This window comes from Neovison vison, chromosome 6 (assembly GCF_020171115.1).
Source record: "Neovison vison isolate M4711 chromosome 6, ASM_NN_V1, whole genome shotgun sequence".
In the NCBI taxonomy this organism is placed as follows: domain Eukaryota; kingdom Metazoa; phylum Chordata; class Mammalia; order Carnivora; family Mustelidae; genus Neogale; species Neogale vison.
The window spans coordinates 201045785-201063516 of record NC_058096.1 but is presented as its reverse complement, the minus strand read 5'-3'; the positions used below and the strand labels follow the sequence as shown (position 1 = coordinate 201063516).

The 17732-nt window shown below is 42.7% G+C and overlaps 1 protein-coding gene across 3 annotated transcripts in view; it reads left to right on the top strand.

Moving 5' to 3' along the window:
• The window catches only part of CACNA2D3 (calcium voltage-gated channel auxiliary subunit alpha2delta 3), an 863447-nt gene that overhangs the window by 605478 nt on the left and 240237 nt on the right, over positions 1-17732 (top strand). For all 3 annotated transcript variants that reach the window (XM_044253365.1, XM_044253364.1, XM_044253363.1), the window contains one exon: positions 13708-13725. In XM_044253365.1, coding sequence (XP_044109300.1) covers positions 13708-13725 — 18 coding nt within the window. The remainder of the gene's footprint in view (positions 1-13707; positions 13726-17732) is intronic.

Sequence of the window (17732 nt, the reverse complement as noted above, 5' to 3'; positions counted from 1 at the left end):
ACTGTGCCTTGGTATTGGGTTTTGGCATGTGATTTTCTTGCTTGTGGCTTATTAAGCTTCTTAGGTTGGCGTGTTTATAAATTTTATCAAATTTGAGATATGTAGCCACTATGTTTTCATTTCTTTTCAGTCTCTCCCCTACTACACGTGATTCTGGAATTTCATTTGCACATACATTAATCTGCTGGATATTTTCCTACTGGTTACTAAAATTCTCTTTCAAAGCTCCTTTCTCTCTCTCTCTCTCCCCCCTCTTTTTTTCTCTCTTTCAATTTCAATGATTTCCATTACTATATCTTTAGGTTCACTGATCTTTCCTTCTGGAATGTCTAAATTGCAACTGAGCCAAACCCATCCATCCTGTGCCCCCCCCTTTAAATTTTTAAGTAATAATTTTCAACCCTGTGGGTTTTATTTGGTTTTGATTTTTTACTCAGTTTGGCATTTGTTTTTAGTTGTTAGTCCTGTCTTCATAATGTTAAAGTTTCCTTTAAATTCTTGACTATATCTTTAATAATCAATTTAAAGTCATGGTTTCCAGTTGCATCATTTCTGGGTATTTTTCTACTAATTGATTATTCTCCCTTCTTAAGAGTCACATTTTCATGTTTCTACATCTAGTAATTTTTTTCTACTAAGTGTTGGCCATAATGATTTCATGATTGTGGGCATTGTGGTAAGTATCTAAATTTGCTGTCTTCCTTTAAAGAGTATTGAGTTCTGTTCTGGTGGCTGGTTAATTTACTTATGTATGAGCTTGGCCCTTTAAATGCTTGGTTTCAAGCTTTGGTTAGGCAGGTATGGTGTATCTTTCAGTCTAACAGCTAGTTTAGTTGTAACTAGGAACTAGATTCCTAACTAGGTTGTCCTAGGAACAACCTTCCTGGGGTTCCTACCAAATGCTCCAGGTGTTTTACAGAGAACTCTTTTCTGACTGGTGGGAACTTGTAAATTCCCAGCCATAGTTGGAGCCCAATGGATTTTTTTTAGATTACAGCTTTATTGAAGTTCTCCACCCCACCCCTCCCTGGCCCCTATAATTGTGCTTTTCCCAGTCTTGTGGACTCTCACCCTATGCATAATCATTTTAGTATTACACCAAAGACTCAAGAAGTCCTCCCTCTGAATTTCTGGAGCCCTTTCTCTGTAGAGCTTTCTCTCTCCAGTGCTCTCCTTGAAAAATTTCAGTCACGTTAGCCTCCATAAATTCTGATCAATTCCTCCTCAATTCAGCATAGCTACTAGGGCTTTGCATGGGCTCAGCCTCCCTACACTAGGGTCTTGTAGCTGCCTCTGGGCAGACTATCATGAATCTCACCTCACTTTTGTGCCTTCTAGGAAGTGAAGTCTGTATTGATTGTTGATCAATATGAAAGGACTTTTTGGTGTGTGTTCTGTCCACTTATTTCCTTGTTTGTGTCAAGAGGGCTAATCCAATACTAGTTATTCTATTGTGACCACAGTAGAAATTTAGAAATAAAAGATGATGATGATTAGTTGATTAGTTTGTTTTATCTTCAAGATTATTTAATTATATTGTTTCACTTATTTATTCATATTCAAAATTAACAAACATATTGGGTTTAAAGATTACTGCACCAAAGAATAATGCTAATCTCTCTTTTTTTAACTTTTTGAGACAGTGACAGTTTACTGGATATGATACTGAAACAATTTTTATTTAAATGTAATACTATACTTAGTCAGTTTATTTACAAGATAACCCTATTTATGCTTCTTTTTTTGTTCCTTGATCATGTTCCCTAACTTATGAATTCAATATAAATGACAGTATTTTGTAGCTCAGGTTTTGGCATTTGGATTCCGTTGAAGTATATGTTTTAAAGTGAACTTCCGAAGCATATTAGCCTCTTTGAGGTTTGAGCCCAAGTGTCACTGGTGAGATCTGACTTTTTTAACTAAGAGAAAGAAAATCCTGTAATAACAAAAAAAGAACTAGGAAATAAAGATATTTGTTAAGAGTTACTCTAGTTTTATGACTTAGTTATAAACTAATCAAGACCATGAGAAAATTCCACTGTAAATACACATGGACTTCAAAATTTTAGGAACATGTGTTTGGCAAAATGTGCCTAAAGATTGCCAACCACCAGATTTGGGGGGTGGGGAGCAAAATGTATTTTGAGAGGTCAGCAGTTCTTGCGTTATTAATAGGTCTCCTCCTTTCTAGGTATGACCAAAACAAGCCTGAAGTAGTGTGGTAGTCAGTGTGTCAGCGGGCTTGAGGGAAGGACAGAGCTCTCTTCTATTCTACTGCCAAGTAAACCACTTAAATTTTAGTTTTATATTGGATTCCCTTCATTAACCACTCATAGGTTATTCTAAGTTGCTGTTGTTTTGTTTTGTTTTGTTTTTAGAAAAAAGACTAATTGGATTGTATGACTTGTTTATCCCATTGGGTCAGAAAACATGGTCTAGAGTCAGTCTTACTTTCCCCATATTTGGGATGTAAATGACTGTATCTGGTCCCTGGAGTTATGTGAGAATTTCTCATGAGGGAGGATGCGTTCAGAGGCCTTAACTCCTGGCCTGGCTTAGAGTAAGGCCTCAGTATGTGCAAGTTCTCATTGTTAGTAAACAGCAACAACTCTTGACTTGCAGATGCACCAAGAGAACTAGTATCATTCAACTCATGGCTTTGCCAGTTCTTTCTCTTTCCAGGGGAACATAAAATATATTCATTGATGGACCAAGGTGAAAACAACATCAAATAGAAGGAAATACTCATAGCTTTTTCCTAGAAAAGAACTCATGAACTGGAATTACAGATAAGAATCACAGGGCGGGAAGTTTCCCGAAGGATCTCCTAACTGAGAACATCAACAGAGGATTGATTATCTGTTACCCACAACCTATACCTTGACCCGCAAATGTTTATTTAACGTGTTCACTTCTGTGAGGTACAAGCTTGACAGATAAACTACATAGTCTCTTGCTAGTACTTAATAGATTATAATGGTTTTCATAAGCAGCAGGAAAGGGAAGGACCTTTAAGCTGTAGATACCGAGATAGAGATCATCTGTCAGTAAACGTATAACTTACCAGGTTGGCCACTAAAGACTATGGCATTGACACGGTTGCCCATCCTTTGTGAGTATGCAGAATTATGTGTGCACTTTCTCTCCTGGCCCCTTTGATTTTTTTCTGTGTAAAATTCTGTCTATATAGATCTTTTCCCACTGGAGACATGGAGGGTGACTGGAGATTCATTCACTTTATAATTAACAAAGGATGTGTATTGAGGGGAGGGTTCAACTGGTCATCTTTCTTAGAGGCCTAATATTTCTAGTTAAGTTGCTACACAGACTTCTTTGTGGTTCAACAGTTTGGCAAATCCCTGCAAACTCTCTCTTGGAAGACATCTGTTGAGTGAAGTAATGGTTTCATTGCAAACTCTTGAGTTTTCATTAATTTTCCTCTGTGGGTTTTCGGTGTCTCCTTTTGTGGGGAGAGTGGGAACCCATTCATCTCTTTTGGAGGGTTTCAAGTTCTTTGGCTCATCATCTCCCTTGGTAAGACCTTCCTTGGAGGACCATTCTGGCCACTACTGACCCTTCTGGTTCTCTGAGTCTGTGACTGCCAGATGGGCTCTCCGCTTCCAGACATCAAGGCCCATATCTCTCCCAGGTGGCTGCAGATCCAGGTGATGGAAAGCTGAAAGAAAGCATCATTACCTTCCTGTGTTGCACCCCTGTTGGTACTTCTTCTCCTACATCCCTTTCTCCCCCAACCTTCTCGGTACAGTGTCTCCTTATAAGGCCCTGAGTTGGCTCCAAGTTCACAGTCTCAGAGGAATTATATGACATGCATAAATTATGAAACATTTTTGCAAATTAAGTTTTAATTAAAACCAGCAGCTTAGAGCATCCAACTGGAAGCAGTCACTATGTTGAAAAGTGACACTGGTAGGGTGGGAGTTCAGGAGAAGGTCTGAGTGGGTTTGCTTCCTGTTCAGATAGTTCCAAAATGAATCCTGCAAAAAAGAGCTTCCTTCCCTATCAGATCCTCCTAAATCTGCACTGATCCCTGGACTGCCCTGTGGACCAACGTGGTTTTCAAACAGCAAAGACAAATGCATCATGGTGGTGGTTTTATCTGGACTTTGCCAAATCCCCTTTAGATTCTACCAATGCATGTTCTCACAGGAAACCGGCAGGACCTTGGGCTCCCCCACATTGCCAGAACTCCAGATAATTTTTCAGCAAGATGACCACACAAAATAAAGCTTGAAGGATGACAATTTTAATTGGAAACTTATTTTTCCGATACAATGCAGAGTTCGAGCCTGATGAGAAATGACTTCTTATTGTGAGAATTTTTAGAACATTATAACAAGCAAAATGTCTGGGGCTTTCCCCCAGCTGATAGTCCTTAGCTATATGTAATGTGAGAATTGTTCTGGTCTGCCCATTAATAATCCACGTTTTCCAGCGTCCCCAAAAATGTCTGCCATCAAGTGAATAATTTATGCAGGATTGCTTTTCATCTAGGCAGGACTCTACTGCTGGAACAAAAACACGGTGTTTTTTTTTTTTTTTATCCAAAATTAAGTTTGAAAAATCTGACCTTTAGTTATCAATCTACTTCTTTTCCACTAAATAACCTGGAGGTGCGAGTCTATAGTAAGCAACGCACTGCTATCTGGAGGCCCACAACAGAGTGAACCCTTTGGCCATTTGGGGATTTTAAAGTTGATTATCCTCTCTCTCTCTCTAACTCATTTGAATTATGGAAAAAGTTCATCCATATAATCTAACCTTTAAAAATTAGCAGAAGATTTTTTAAGATGATAATTCATAGCTCTGGCTTAGGGGTGGCGAAGTGAACATTGGAAAAAGAGAATCCTGCTCAGAGTGTAAATTAGGAAAGCATTCTAGAAAGCACATGGACTGAAATATGCAATGCCCTTTAACTAATAATTCAGCTTCTTGGAAAGTTGAGAGTGTGTGCAACAGTTTTACTACAAAGATGTTTATTACAAGCATGTGTCCACTACAAGGATGTTTATTGCAATCATTTACTTTAGTGACAAGGAAAATACAGCATACATCGCTCATAAGTCATTTATCATATATTCTAATACTGGAATACTGTGTAGTCATTTAACATAATATTAACTGAGGACAACAGTGGATGTCAGGGGGACGAATGGATGCTAGTGTCAGAGGTGGCCTTAAATTCTCCTTTTTGCCTCCCTTCTACATCTGATTTTCTCCAGGGAACATGCTTTACTGATATGATTTTTGTTTAAAGAAACATTTTGAAAAGCAAAAGCAAGTGTGTTGCAAAGAAAGGTCTTTCTATTCATACTTTTTTTTTTTTTTGCTTTTAAATGCACTCCTGGAAAAACAAGTTAAAATTCTATTTGTACCCCAAACTAGATATTTAGAAATCATTAGTAAATTGTATGTGGTCAGATCAAAGAACACTCAAACTGACAAAAGCAACACAATTTGGATTACGGAGATAATCATTCTCCCTGTGAGTCGTTCTAACAGGGCTTAAAGGACTTCCAGGATGTGAAGCAAAAATTCCAATGGGAACTTGAATAGGAAAATCGGTTATGTTTGTTTTCTTATTGACCCTCTTTTTATTCCTGCTTCAGTCTGCAGGGTTGTCTACGTCTACCCCTGTCCTTCTTCCCACCCTCTCCCCTCTCAGCACCACCATGAGCAGGGGAGCACCACCATGACTTGAAGCCATGAGCCCGGAGAGGAGTGGCCTCACTGAGGGGATTGTAGAATGAGCAGAAGGGTGCCCACATTTCAGGAGGAAGAGAAGTAGAGGAAATAGGACCCTAAAAAATGTAAGAAGTAGAGGAAGTAGATGAACTGAAAGCCAGGGGAGGAAGAGATTCTGAGGAGCAGGACAATGACACAAAGAGACACCATTTTGTCTCCTGACTCATCTAACATTGTCATAAAGATCAAAACACGAAGCTGTGTTTTTGTGAGGAACTTTCACATATGCCATCGGAAATCTTTTGAGGCAGTTACTTCTGAGAATTTTTGAAGTTGAGCAAAAATACAGAACTTTCTGAGGAATCCCTTGATTTGTGCAAGTAAAATCTAGTCGTGAGCAGCCGTGGTGTATCCTAGAGATGACCAGCTACATGTATCTACGGGAATAATGGGAACCCCGGTCTCTTAGGTTGTCCCTATGGTTTCTACTAAGCTGGAAGCCACTAGAAGCTAAGTCCCCTGGATAGACATGGGGCTCAAATGATGCCATGGGCCCTGAGTTCTGCCTCTGTAACTCCCACCTTTCATACTGTTGGCCTTACTCTCTGGTCCCATTTGGTGCACTGTTCCCAGAGGTGCATCCCCTCAGACTCTAGTTGAGAGAGGAGAGGGACGAGGAGAGACATGGGAAGAGGGATATAATTATTGATTACTCCTATAAAAGTCCTCACTAGATCAGTTTATGTCATATGTCCACTCTTAGCCATTTGCTGTAGCCAGGGGAGAGCAATGAGTTGGTTGGCTTAGGTCTTGGCACTGTCTACATCAAGGAGCTTGGAACAGAGCTTTACCCAAAATGTGGGAACTACTACAAAAAGAAGGGGCTTATGTTGAGAGCAAAGAGACGCAATCCATTGTAAGAGTTACATACTGCGTAAGACACCTCCTCCAGGCTTTGTCACTCCTCTACATAACCACTGTGAAAAAGCGACGGCCCATTGGGGGAAGACTGTGACTTCAGGTCCGTGGGCTCGTTATGGACCATGAGGTACTTGGTTATTAGTGTAATCTCTCATATACTGTAAGATTGGGGCCCACTCTGAAAACCACAGAGGTTACAAGGTCAAGGTCAAGGGGTAAAAAGAGTAACATTATGGGCCAGTGGCTGTTGTAGGTTCTCAACAGGTATTTATCTCATGTAATCCTCCCATGAATTCCTTGTAGTAGTGTTACCATTACAGTCTCACAGATGAGAAATCCAGAGCCCTAAGACAATATATCATTGCCCAAGTCCTCACAGCTAGGAAATGGTAGAGGGAGGATTTGATACCTGGCCTACCAGACTCTAAGGCTCTCCCCGCTTCACCCCTTCCTTCCTGCTCCCTTTCCTTATCTCCTTTTTCCTCTCCCCCTTCCAGCCTCCCTTCCTTCCTTCTTTCTTTCCTTCCTTCTCTCCTTCCGCTATCCTCCAACAAATAGGTACTAAGTGATTAACAAGGGCCAGTTACCATACAGGTGTAGTCTGCGGTGATCAAACCATGAATACATTAGATGTGGGTCCTGGATAAATCTTAAAATCTTATGTGGAGAGGTAATTAAAATGTCAACAGGAAGATTCCAGAAGGTGATACATGCTAAGGCAGGAATCAACAAGATGAAGTCATAGAAAGATGCTTGGTTGAGACAGGGTCTTCAGTCAGGGGAGCGGCCACCAGGGGAGCTGCCGTTGGACAGATGGGTAAGAATTGGTGAGGCCAGGCTTGTTAGGGGTGTCAGGGAATTGGCATGGCCAAGGGACAGAGCATTAGGTCACCAGAGAAAATAGGCACACACGGCCTCTGAGGCAAGCGAGGGCTGGCAGAGTACCAGGTTTATACGTTTAGATTATTCTGGATGTAGTATAGAGATGGGGCTCGGGGGAGGAGTTGGAGCAAGGGGACGGGAGAGCCACGGCGGTGGCTTGGCATGGGTGGGACAGAAACCACCCAGCCAGACCTCAGCTCATCAGAGCCCTTCCGTCCTTGGTGTACAGGTTTTTGAGTTTGAGCCAATTAGCAGAACTTCCTCTGATACATACGAGGAATAGGGATCTTTACCCACATTGCTTAATGAAGAAGAATGGAAGATTGTAAATGCAAACACGCACAAGAAAAATAAATGAACACAAGGAAACTTTGCAGCAAGCATGGATTTATCGCTCATTCATAAGGCCTGAGGCAAAGGGCCAGTTTTACAAATGGAATAAACATATGTAGACCAGGCTTTTTTCCTTTTCTTTCTTTTCTTTTCTTTTCTTTCTTTCTTTTTTTTTTTACACAGTTGGCAGGAAAATACTTTGTTTCCCATTTGGTCTTTACATATTTCACAGTGGAATGTGTTGTTTTGATCAATAGTTCTTTAATTGGAGTTTTATTTTTGAAAAGGAGTCCATTCAACTCTGGAACTTCATTGAGCGAGAATGATGGCTGGATGTCCCCTCCGTTGCCCCCATGACTCTGAGCAGAACTCTGAGATAGAACTGAAGTGAACAAGGATAGTTAAAACAAAAGCACGCCCTTCCCTTGGTGGAGGCACTGTCTCACTTAGAAGCACTTTTATTGAGCGTCAGGGACTCAGGGCTCTCTGATCTCCCACTTCCCCCATGGCTCCTCACCGCTTTTTTTACTGGTTCCCTTCAGCTTCCAGACCTCTACCTGGTGGGATGTTCCTGTTCTGTCCCTGACACAAGCTCTCCTCTATCTGTGTGCACTCCCTGAGTGACCTCGTCGGAATACTGATGGTGACCATGCTCCCCACCCTACGCTTCTGCCTGCAAGTCTAAAAGACATCCCCAAATTGTCAGTTGTAGACAAAACCCAACTCTGGAGAACTTCCCTCAAATATTCTCCCCCTTTTGTCTTCCTCTTTTCAGTAAATGGCTGTTCCATTTTTGCATTCGCATAGACAGAAACCTGTGGATGCACTCTTGATGTCTCTCCTTTCATATTACCATATCATTCTCTATTGAGTCTACTCTGAAATAGATCTAAGGTCAGACCACTGCCCATCACCTCCACCACCAGCACCTTGATTCGGTTCTCCATTATTTCTCATCTGGGTTATTCACTGCCCTTCCTACTGGTCTCCCTTTTTAAATCCTATCTTTGCTGTTTTCTGGCCATATGATGTTGTAGTTCCATCATCTATAAAACTGAGGTAATGATAGAACTTACCTAATAAGGTTCCTGCGAGTTTTCAATAAATTAACATAGGTGAAGCAGTTAGAATGGTGGATAGCTGGCCGTAGCTGTTATAATTACCTGTCGCTACTGCTGTCCTCACCATCCTAGTGTGTGGTTTTCATCCTCAAGATAACCTCATAGCCCAGAATGACTGCTGGAGCACCAGCCATCACAGGTGCCTTACTGGCAGCAGGATGGAGGGAATCCTTTTAAGGACACTATCTGGAAAAGCCATATCCATGAATATCTCACTGACCACAGCTGAACTACTTAGCCACACCAAACTCTAACAGGGTCATATAGCTATCCTGGCTAAAAGTTTGGTTCCTGTTACCAAAAAAAGAAGGGCAGAATGGCAGTTACCACAAGTAGGAGTCACTATACCATGAATGGGAGGCGTGTGGTATTATGAGGGCATGTGATGAGGGCATATGATACAAGAGGTCAGACAAAGCTTTTCTGAGGCAATGATAACTGACCAGAGAAGTAGGCATTTGCTAGGCAAGCAGGGAGGGGTATGAGGGAGAGTCCCAGGATGAGGAGAGAGTAAGTGCAAATGTCTGCAACAGGAGAGGGCATGGTAAATATTTATGCTACATGGTTACATCATGCACCACATGCCGAGAACTGTGGTAAGCTGGATTTTCTGTCTCCATCCAGACTCTCCCACGAGGGGTGGTGCTGGAATTTCTCATTCCCCTTTCCATTATGGGAGATGCCCAGATGGAATGGCCTGAGAAGTCCCCAAGTCCTTCAGGAGCTTGGGTTGGTGCTAGTACCCTTGGTCTGCAGGAGATGGGACCTTGAGCCTGATGTTAGAGGAGAGGTGGGGCTGCCGAGAGGCTTGACTTTGACCCTCAGCTCAAGCATTTCCTGCCTCAGTGACCTTGGCAAGGTACTTAGCTATTTTAACTATTATCTTTTCCTTATCTATAAATGGGATGATACTATTGTCTAACCTGGAGGTCTGCTGTGAGGACCAACATCCCTCAAGATGAAAAGCGCTTAGCCAAGTCCCTGGTCCGTTGAGAGTGTCCACTGAAGAGTGGCTTGTGCTGTTTTTATGTCTTCTTCATCTTCATCACCTCCCCTCTCTGTTCTCTTCCAAGTGACACTTTCTCAGTTTTTCCACATTCAAGTTAGGTATCTCATGGAGGCATCCAGCACCCAGCTTTTCTTCGGGAATGTGGGAGTCCAGAGCCTACCACTACTTCTTTCTTCCTTTACCCTTCCTTTTAAAAAGTTAATGAAGGGTGTGCACTTGGATAGAGAATAGTGCAACTTGGGGCTGTTCAGCCTGGAAGGAACCTGAAGCTGCCCACGCAGACCCTTCTATAGTGTGAAGAAACAGGTCCAGAGACAGGGAGCCTGGCTAGCCATGCCAAGGTAGCTTTTGTGAAAGAGATGTTGCCTCAGCCTAGGGAAGTTCCCAGGCTGGTTTTATGTGCATCCCTGGGTCCGTGAGATGGTCTGCCCATGTATAGACATCCATGTCAGACGTGGGAATCTGAGAGTTCACATCCATCCTTCGGTCAGAGACATTTCTTTTTCTCTTGACAGCTGTCAGGGTTCTCAACATGGTGTGTTTGTGGAGGTGTGTGGATTCAAGGTGGTTCACCCAGTTCTCTTTCGCTAGCATGGGCATGCTAGGGAACAAGGTACCTTCTTAAGCGAGGCAGACACCAGTTACAGGCAGAGCTTAGAGAATGTTGTAGACTTAGACACAACGGAAATTCCCTCCTGCCCTTGTGGAGCTTATGACCTAGCAGGGGAGAGACATGAAACAAATAAATGACATAGAAATCATAGATGTGCTCAGAACTACAAAGAAAAAGTACAGGAAGACCTTGAGAGATCATCATGTCCAGCGATAAGGTCTGCCATTCCTTGGTTTTTAGCCCACAAAGGACATTGCTATGTGGCTCTCACATTCTTTCCAACAAAACTCAGACATAACTTCAGAATCCTTCTCAACACGGCCCTCCAGACAGCCATTACTAATCACTCAGACTTGGCTCTCAAGACAAAATCCATTGGCCATTCAAGATTTGGCCCATTTCCCAGCCCTCCCTCCACCATCCTTTTTTACAGACAAGCATCTGGCCAAAGGCTGGAAGGCACATGGCTCAAGACTCCAGCCAGAGGCCCCCAAGTGTCCAGCCGTCAGGTTCCCAGTTCAGGCTCGTGGACACCGTTGGTGGCCATTGGGTGGATGCCCCCAAGTAGTAGCGTCTGTGGCTGCTAGCGATCTAATCTAAATTTGCTGTGTTCTATTCTGAAGCTCCTTCTCAGAGGTCCAACCTGTTGAGGGCACTGCAAGCTGTAATTTCTGTTCCTTCAGAGCTCCGATAGGAAAGTGATTCTTTGTTCTCATGAGTTATTTCTTGAGGAAAATATATGTTTTGTGGAGAGTTTGAGGACAAGGACATCACCACAAAGGCCTACTCTCTCATTTTCCTTCTCATGGGCTTAAATGGGTGAGTCAAAAAGAGGTGTTTCCGGCTTGACTGAGATGAAGCTTCCAGAAAGAGAGAGAAAGGTTAGCTCTCCTTTCAGGGGCTTGTCAAGTCGGGCAGTTTGTGCAGGACTGAACCTTTGGTATTTATTTTACAGTTCATCAAACATTTGTAATTCTCAGCCCCCCACCGCCCCGCATTTCAGATGACAAGCTGTGATTCAACACAAATGCTTTCCTAAGGAAACGTGCATTTATCATTCCCTTAATGTTCGTGTCTCTAACATTTCTTTTCTATCGTATGAAAAAAATGTTTACTATTTAAGAGATCTTGAAGTGATCCCTCATTTTAGGCTGGATTTCTCACCTCTTGATACATATTTTCTGAACTCTTAAGAAGCACTAGAGGAAGGGCGCCTGGGTGGCCAGGGGGTTAAAGCCTCTGCCTTCGGCTCAGGTCATGATCTCAGAGTCCTGAGATCGAGCCCCGCATCGGGCTCTCTGCTCAGCAGGGAGCCTGCTTCCCTCTCTCTCTCTCTCTGACTGCCTCTCTGCCTACTTGTGATCTCTGTCTGTCAAATAAATAAATAAAATCTTTTTAAAAAAGAAGCACTGGAGGAACTCACAGGCTTCCTTTTTGAGTAGTGTTCACCATAACCTTGACTAGAATGAAAGAATCAGAAAAGCATGCTTGTACTATTCCTGTTTCCTTAAATTGGGAGACCTTTTGGGATAAAATTGCTTGAAAAACGAGTGTTGGAGAGGTTGGGTCTGCCCTTCATGGACATCCTCCAAATTATTCTGGAGTTGTCTCTGAGAATCAAGGCATTTTGTTGGCTTGGGTCTATCCCTTCTGCCCTTTGCTGGATTCTGTCCACAGGTTCAGGGCCTTAGGAAGCCCTGGGCTGGCTTAGTGCATATGAAGAAAGAACATTCTTCCCAGGACTAAATGAATGGGAAAGGCAAAAGGTTCAAACGGGCCCCCAAAGTATCTGGTTTAGTTATCTTGCATCTTCCAACACTTCCAATGTTATAAACTCCAGAGAGACAGAAAAGTCTGCTAATTTCCTAGTGCTCGTGGCCTTTGCTGTGTGAGTTTGGTCGAATTTGCACCTCCTAAGGCATCCCCGCTCTACAACTTATTATCTATGGAACATTATATAATCACTTAACCCTCTAAGTTCCATTTTATTTTTCATCTATAAAATGAAGATAATGAAGGCACCTCTATCGGGTTGCTTGGATTTGCTGGGGTAATGCAAACAAAAGGCTTTAAACGGTTCCTGGTGACGATTTCACACACAATAAATGTTAGTCTCTACAATGAGAAGTCGGTCTTGAAAATGATGCAACTCCTAAGCTTGGTACTTAACACATGGATAATGGAATTTCCATTTCAGATTAGAAAAATGCTTTTCAAAACACTGTATGCTCTCATGGCAGGCACAAATACAGTGGCATTAAACCACAGCCTAATCGTCTCAAGGTTGAAAAATAGACAAGTATGTCTCATAAATGTTCATCTTTTCCCACATACCTATAATTTCAGTTTCTTGCCTCTACCATTGGGAAAGCCATTATGTCTTATTTTATGGATTAACTGACTGCCTTTTCATTGTTCTTCGAATATCGTCTTTATTTCAAATGCACAAACCCTTGTGCATGCTTTCTTAAGCACCAATAAAAAGAACAGTTAATGTGCGACAAAGCAAGAAAAAATGACTTTAAAAACAGAACATTCTTCGGATGGTCTTACCTTTATGTACAGAAGGGTTTCTCAACGTTGGCACAATCGGCATGTGGGCTGAGTAATTCTTTCCCGCGGGGACTGTCCCCTGCGTTGTAAGGTGTAGAAGCAACCCTGGTCTTTACCCACTAGAAGCCAATAGCTCTCGCTCCCTCCCCTCACCAGTTGTGACAACTGCAGGTGTCTCCAGGCTGTCCGTCTCCACTAGGAAACCACTGGTGTGCAAGAAGGAGGAACTGGGTCTTGGAAATGAGTGTTTGGGGCCCCTGAACAGAAGAGCCTCAGGTCAAGCATGGCGGGAAGTTGCCAAACTGCCGGCCTGGGCGTGGTGATTCCTAAAACATGTGCTCACGGATTGTGTGTTGAGATTACGGATACAGACAGCGGGTTGAATAATCAGCCCCATAGCATAATTTCGGGGAAATGACCCAGCTTTAGTTTTATTTCCCTTGTTTTTCTCCCAGTTTTGGTTTTTCCATTTGCTAATGGTGATCAAATGAAGTTTTACAGTTAATCTTGACTTTTAATGTAATGATTGCCTTTTTCTTTTCTTTTTGTCTTGTTTTCCTGTTGTTTTTCAGCTCCCTCAGGCACAAAAGGTAAACTGTTTTCTGTCACATTGCAGTCACCCCCGGAACTCGCAAAATGTGCATGTCTCCATGATTTTGTGCATTCAGTGCTGTTCGTGACCAGTGAAATGGTTTTCCTCTTAAGATTTCAAAAGCCTGAGGTTGGGCAGGAGCAGAAAGGCCTCCAGACTCATCTGTCCATTGTCTCCCTGCCAAGTTTGTCCCATCAAAGAACCCTCTCGTGGCCAGTAGTTTGGGGACAACTCTGCACCCAAACATTTTGCTAAGAATTCTCAAATAATAGGTCCAGAGTAAGTTCAGCACATTCCTTCAAACACAGCATTCCAGGTCTTCCCTGAGGTTCTTTCCTAGGGATACAGTTAATGTGAATAATTTGTGAGACCCGGTGACTAAGTTTAGATGCTGGGCTGTTGAGTCAAATCTCTGAAGACTCGTGTGGGCTTCATTAATTGCAAACTCAATAGCTCCTTTGCTTGTCTCATTGCCTGTACCACCTGGAGAGCATTAGAGCAAAGTTCTTGCCAAAGCCAGACCCTTTCACTGGTCCTCATTGTCTGTCTGAGATGATCTGGTTTCACCACGTAGAATGTTCTCTGTCTAGTAAGAGTCCATGTGATTGCCCTGCTGGCTTTGCTGTGTCGTCCCCATGGCATGTCATTGTATCCTAAGGACAGTTACAGAAGAAAACATGACACATGATGCCTGCTGACTTGTTCTGGGATATTTCACAAACACAAGCAAGATTTCCAGAAGACACAGTGATTTCTGGGGGCCAGATGTGGGTTGGTTTGGTTTCAAGAGTTGAGGTAAGGCACCTCCCGGAAATGTAAGCAGTACCTCCCAAGCTTTCCAGTTTGGAGCAAAGATGATTTGATTCCTTCCCGTTGAGAGAGATAGCACAACTGCTCTACAAAAGACAGTCTGTTCAGACCATATGGACAACCAGAGGCCTAGAAATCATTACACAATTACTCAAATATATTTGAGATATTTAAACAAGGCGAGACATGCTAGTGTGTGACTTGGCTTGTGGTAACGTTTGATTACACTTCAGTGGCATCACAAAAAGACTGAATACTTCATGAAAAGTTAAAGGATTTGAGAAGAACAACAGCTTCCAGAGTAAATACATGGTCAGAATTCCGCATTATCGGGAAGGATCGGCATCTTTAATAGGTCATACTTTCTTAATTGCCCACGTTTGAAATTTCTTTGTAAAGAGACTTAACGACGTCAGTGCCTAAAACTGGACCGTCCTCAATGTACTGGCATTTTTTCATCAAGTTTCCACTGACCCATATACAGAAGTACTCTGTCGTAGAAGATTCCTCATGAATTTGAGGTGCTGTCAGCCATGGGATTTTTAAAACAAGGTTCAAAACAAACCAACACAGGACTATGGTAAGAACAAAGGTTGCTGGGACATACGGTTCTTCAGTAGCACTTGGTTCCCTGCTCTCTTCCCTCTTGTCACTCACATCACATGCCATACATGTAGAAAGTTTGCAATTGAGGAGGATGCCCCAGTGCCTTTGCAAAAGACGTTGAACTATTCAAGGACTTGCTGTGCAGCCCTCTGTCACAAGGAGTAGCTCTGCTTTCCCCCCCTCCCCCGCAATTCCTCACCAGGGATACAAACTGTCTTTTTATTAAAACAGAGAAAGGTACTTACCTTAAAAATTATTAAGAGCCCTGCATGAAATGGTCTCAGAACTCCCTGGAGTCATTTCTGGGCAATTCAGCTCTTTGGAGAAGGAGTTTAAATATAATAAACCTTGGGGATCTGGGCTGGAAGGTGGTGGGCAGCTGAGGAGGGTCTCAGTGCAGGTGGAAGGCACCTCACCTCAGGACAGCTAGTCTCAGTGGCTGGTGGATGAGTGTATGTTCCTCTCATACCCTTCCCTTCTCCATCCCCAGTGTTACTTCAGTGACAGTTGCAGAACACTCTTCTGGAAAGATAGCTTCCTACAAGCATCAGCCCCCACCCCCACCACCCCCGCCACCTCAAACTCATTGTCCTGCCGGTTGACCAGCAAAGAACATGGCGGGTGGCATCCCAGCGCCATCCATTTGTGACCATGGGCGAGTTAATTGACTTCTCAAATCTTTAGGATTCTCTTTATTTAACAGGAACAATAGACTCGTTTTCCAGTTGTGTAATGAGACTAGAACTGGCCATATGCTAAACACTCATAAAACTTAAGAGTTTCCACGGCTATTTTCGTGTCTTGGCTTCTGATGCTTTTGAGCAGCAATCAAGGGAACATATGAGCAGATCCCATGGGATGTGGTAGTCTGGGGGGTCTGCAGTGATTTGTGGTCCTGACTCAGGCCTAATGAATAATCAGGAGACAACAGAAATGCTGGGAAGATACGTGATGCTTCTCTGGTTCACGAAAAACTCTGCGTTACCTGACTTCACCTTTTACGTGGTGTCAGAGGGAAATGCAGATTGGGCTTGAAACCCCAACAAAGTGAACGCTTCCAGGGACAACTGTTTTGAAAACTTTCTTCCCAAAGCCTTTGACGTTACCCATAGATTTTACCCAGCCATGGACATGATTATGATGAGCCCCTTCCAAACCCAAGAGCTGTTGTTCCGGGGGTAAAAGGGAGGCACCTCCAGCTGTTATGTCTTTGGCCTGCTTTTCACATGAGGTCATGGGTGCATACATTGGACCATATGGTGTCTGCATTTGTGCTGTGTTTTTGTTGGAATCTCTCTTAGTATCATCTGCAACTGTTTTCTCCATAAATATTTTAAATAGTTATGTCTCTGTAAACATGCTTACTTTAATCTCTTAGCTGATCTATCTCTAAAAATGTCCCATTTGGGTATCCCTCATGTGTATGGTAGTCATTAATGATGGTTGGCTAGAAGTTATGGCTTTCATAATTCTGATATTTTGAGGGTCTTTCAAAACTTATCTTCTAACGTATGACTACTTTCTAGAACAATGGTTTGCAAAAAGAATTCCATTTTGTTTTTGCTGTGATTCCTTTCTAGAGTCTATAAATTTCAACCCTTGCTATCACCTTGGGATAACACTAACTGGTAATATGTCTCATCGGTATTAAATATTTTCACCAAATGCAGCGAAGTGTCCTGAAGTTTTGGTTAAAAAACCATGTAGCAATACAGACTTGTTGCCCTCAAACCATCATGAGTCTGTTCTTTATAGTGGAAATTGCCCCACTTTCTCCAGGGGGTTGATTGTCCTACATTGAACCATGAAGAAAGGTCCATATGTAAGATAGGTTTGCCTTTTTTTTTTTTTTCCTCACATGGAACTTCTTGGCTTCTACAGAAATATCTGGGAGATCCCATTTTATGATAATGACACAGCAGAATTACCCAAAGCCATTTACAAGCCTACATTCAGTTGCCATTCTTGGCACAAATAATCCATTTTTTTCAAACTGCATATTCATTCAGATGGGTTTTGTCTCTGGGAATGAAACCGGGGTTGTTCACCACACAGCTAATCACTGTGGAGTGGGACCTTGAATACTTAAAGGCAAAAATACTCTTGGGGGAATTCCAAATTTCGCTGTGTATAGGCGTTAACGTCCCCTCCCACCCGCATCGGGACCCTCTCTCCTTTCTGTTGTGCTGCCTTCCCACAACTTTGGAGTATGTCCGAGACCGTTCCGTGGAGGTTTCGAGAGGGTGCTGTCTGGCCCGGCACTAGATTAGTTAATATCAGTCTGAGAATTCTGAGCAGCATAAGCATTTTTCTCAAAACTGTAGTTAAAGGAAACCACATCTCTAATCCTGTTTGGGACAGCAATTGATGCATTCAGGGCTGCACAGTATGGCAAAAAGACCCCTGTTTAATAGCCCCACGACATGTTTTGTTTCCTGTTAGGAAGAGCTAACTTGCCTCCTTGAACAAACACAGCAGGGCTCAGGTCTGTTGTTCTATGCCTGCTGTGATACTCTGGGCTGCTTAACTTGTATGAGGACCCAGGAGTGCATAAATTAGCTTCTTAAATGGAGGTCGATTTGGGGGTTT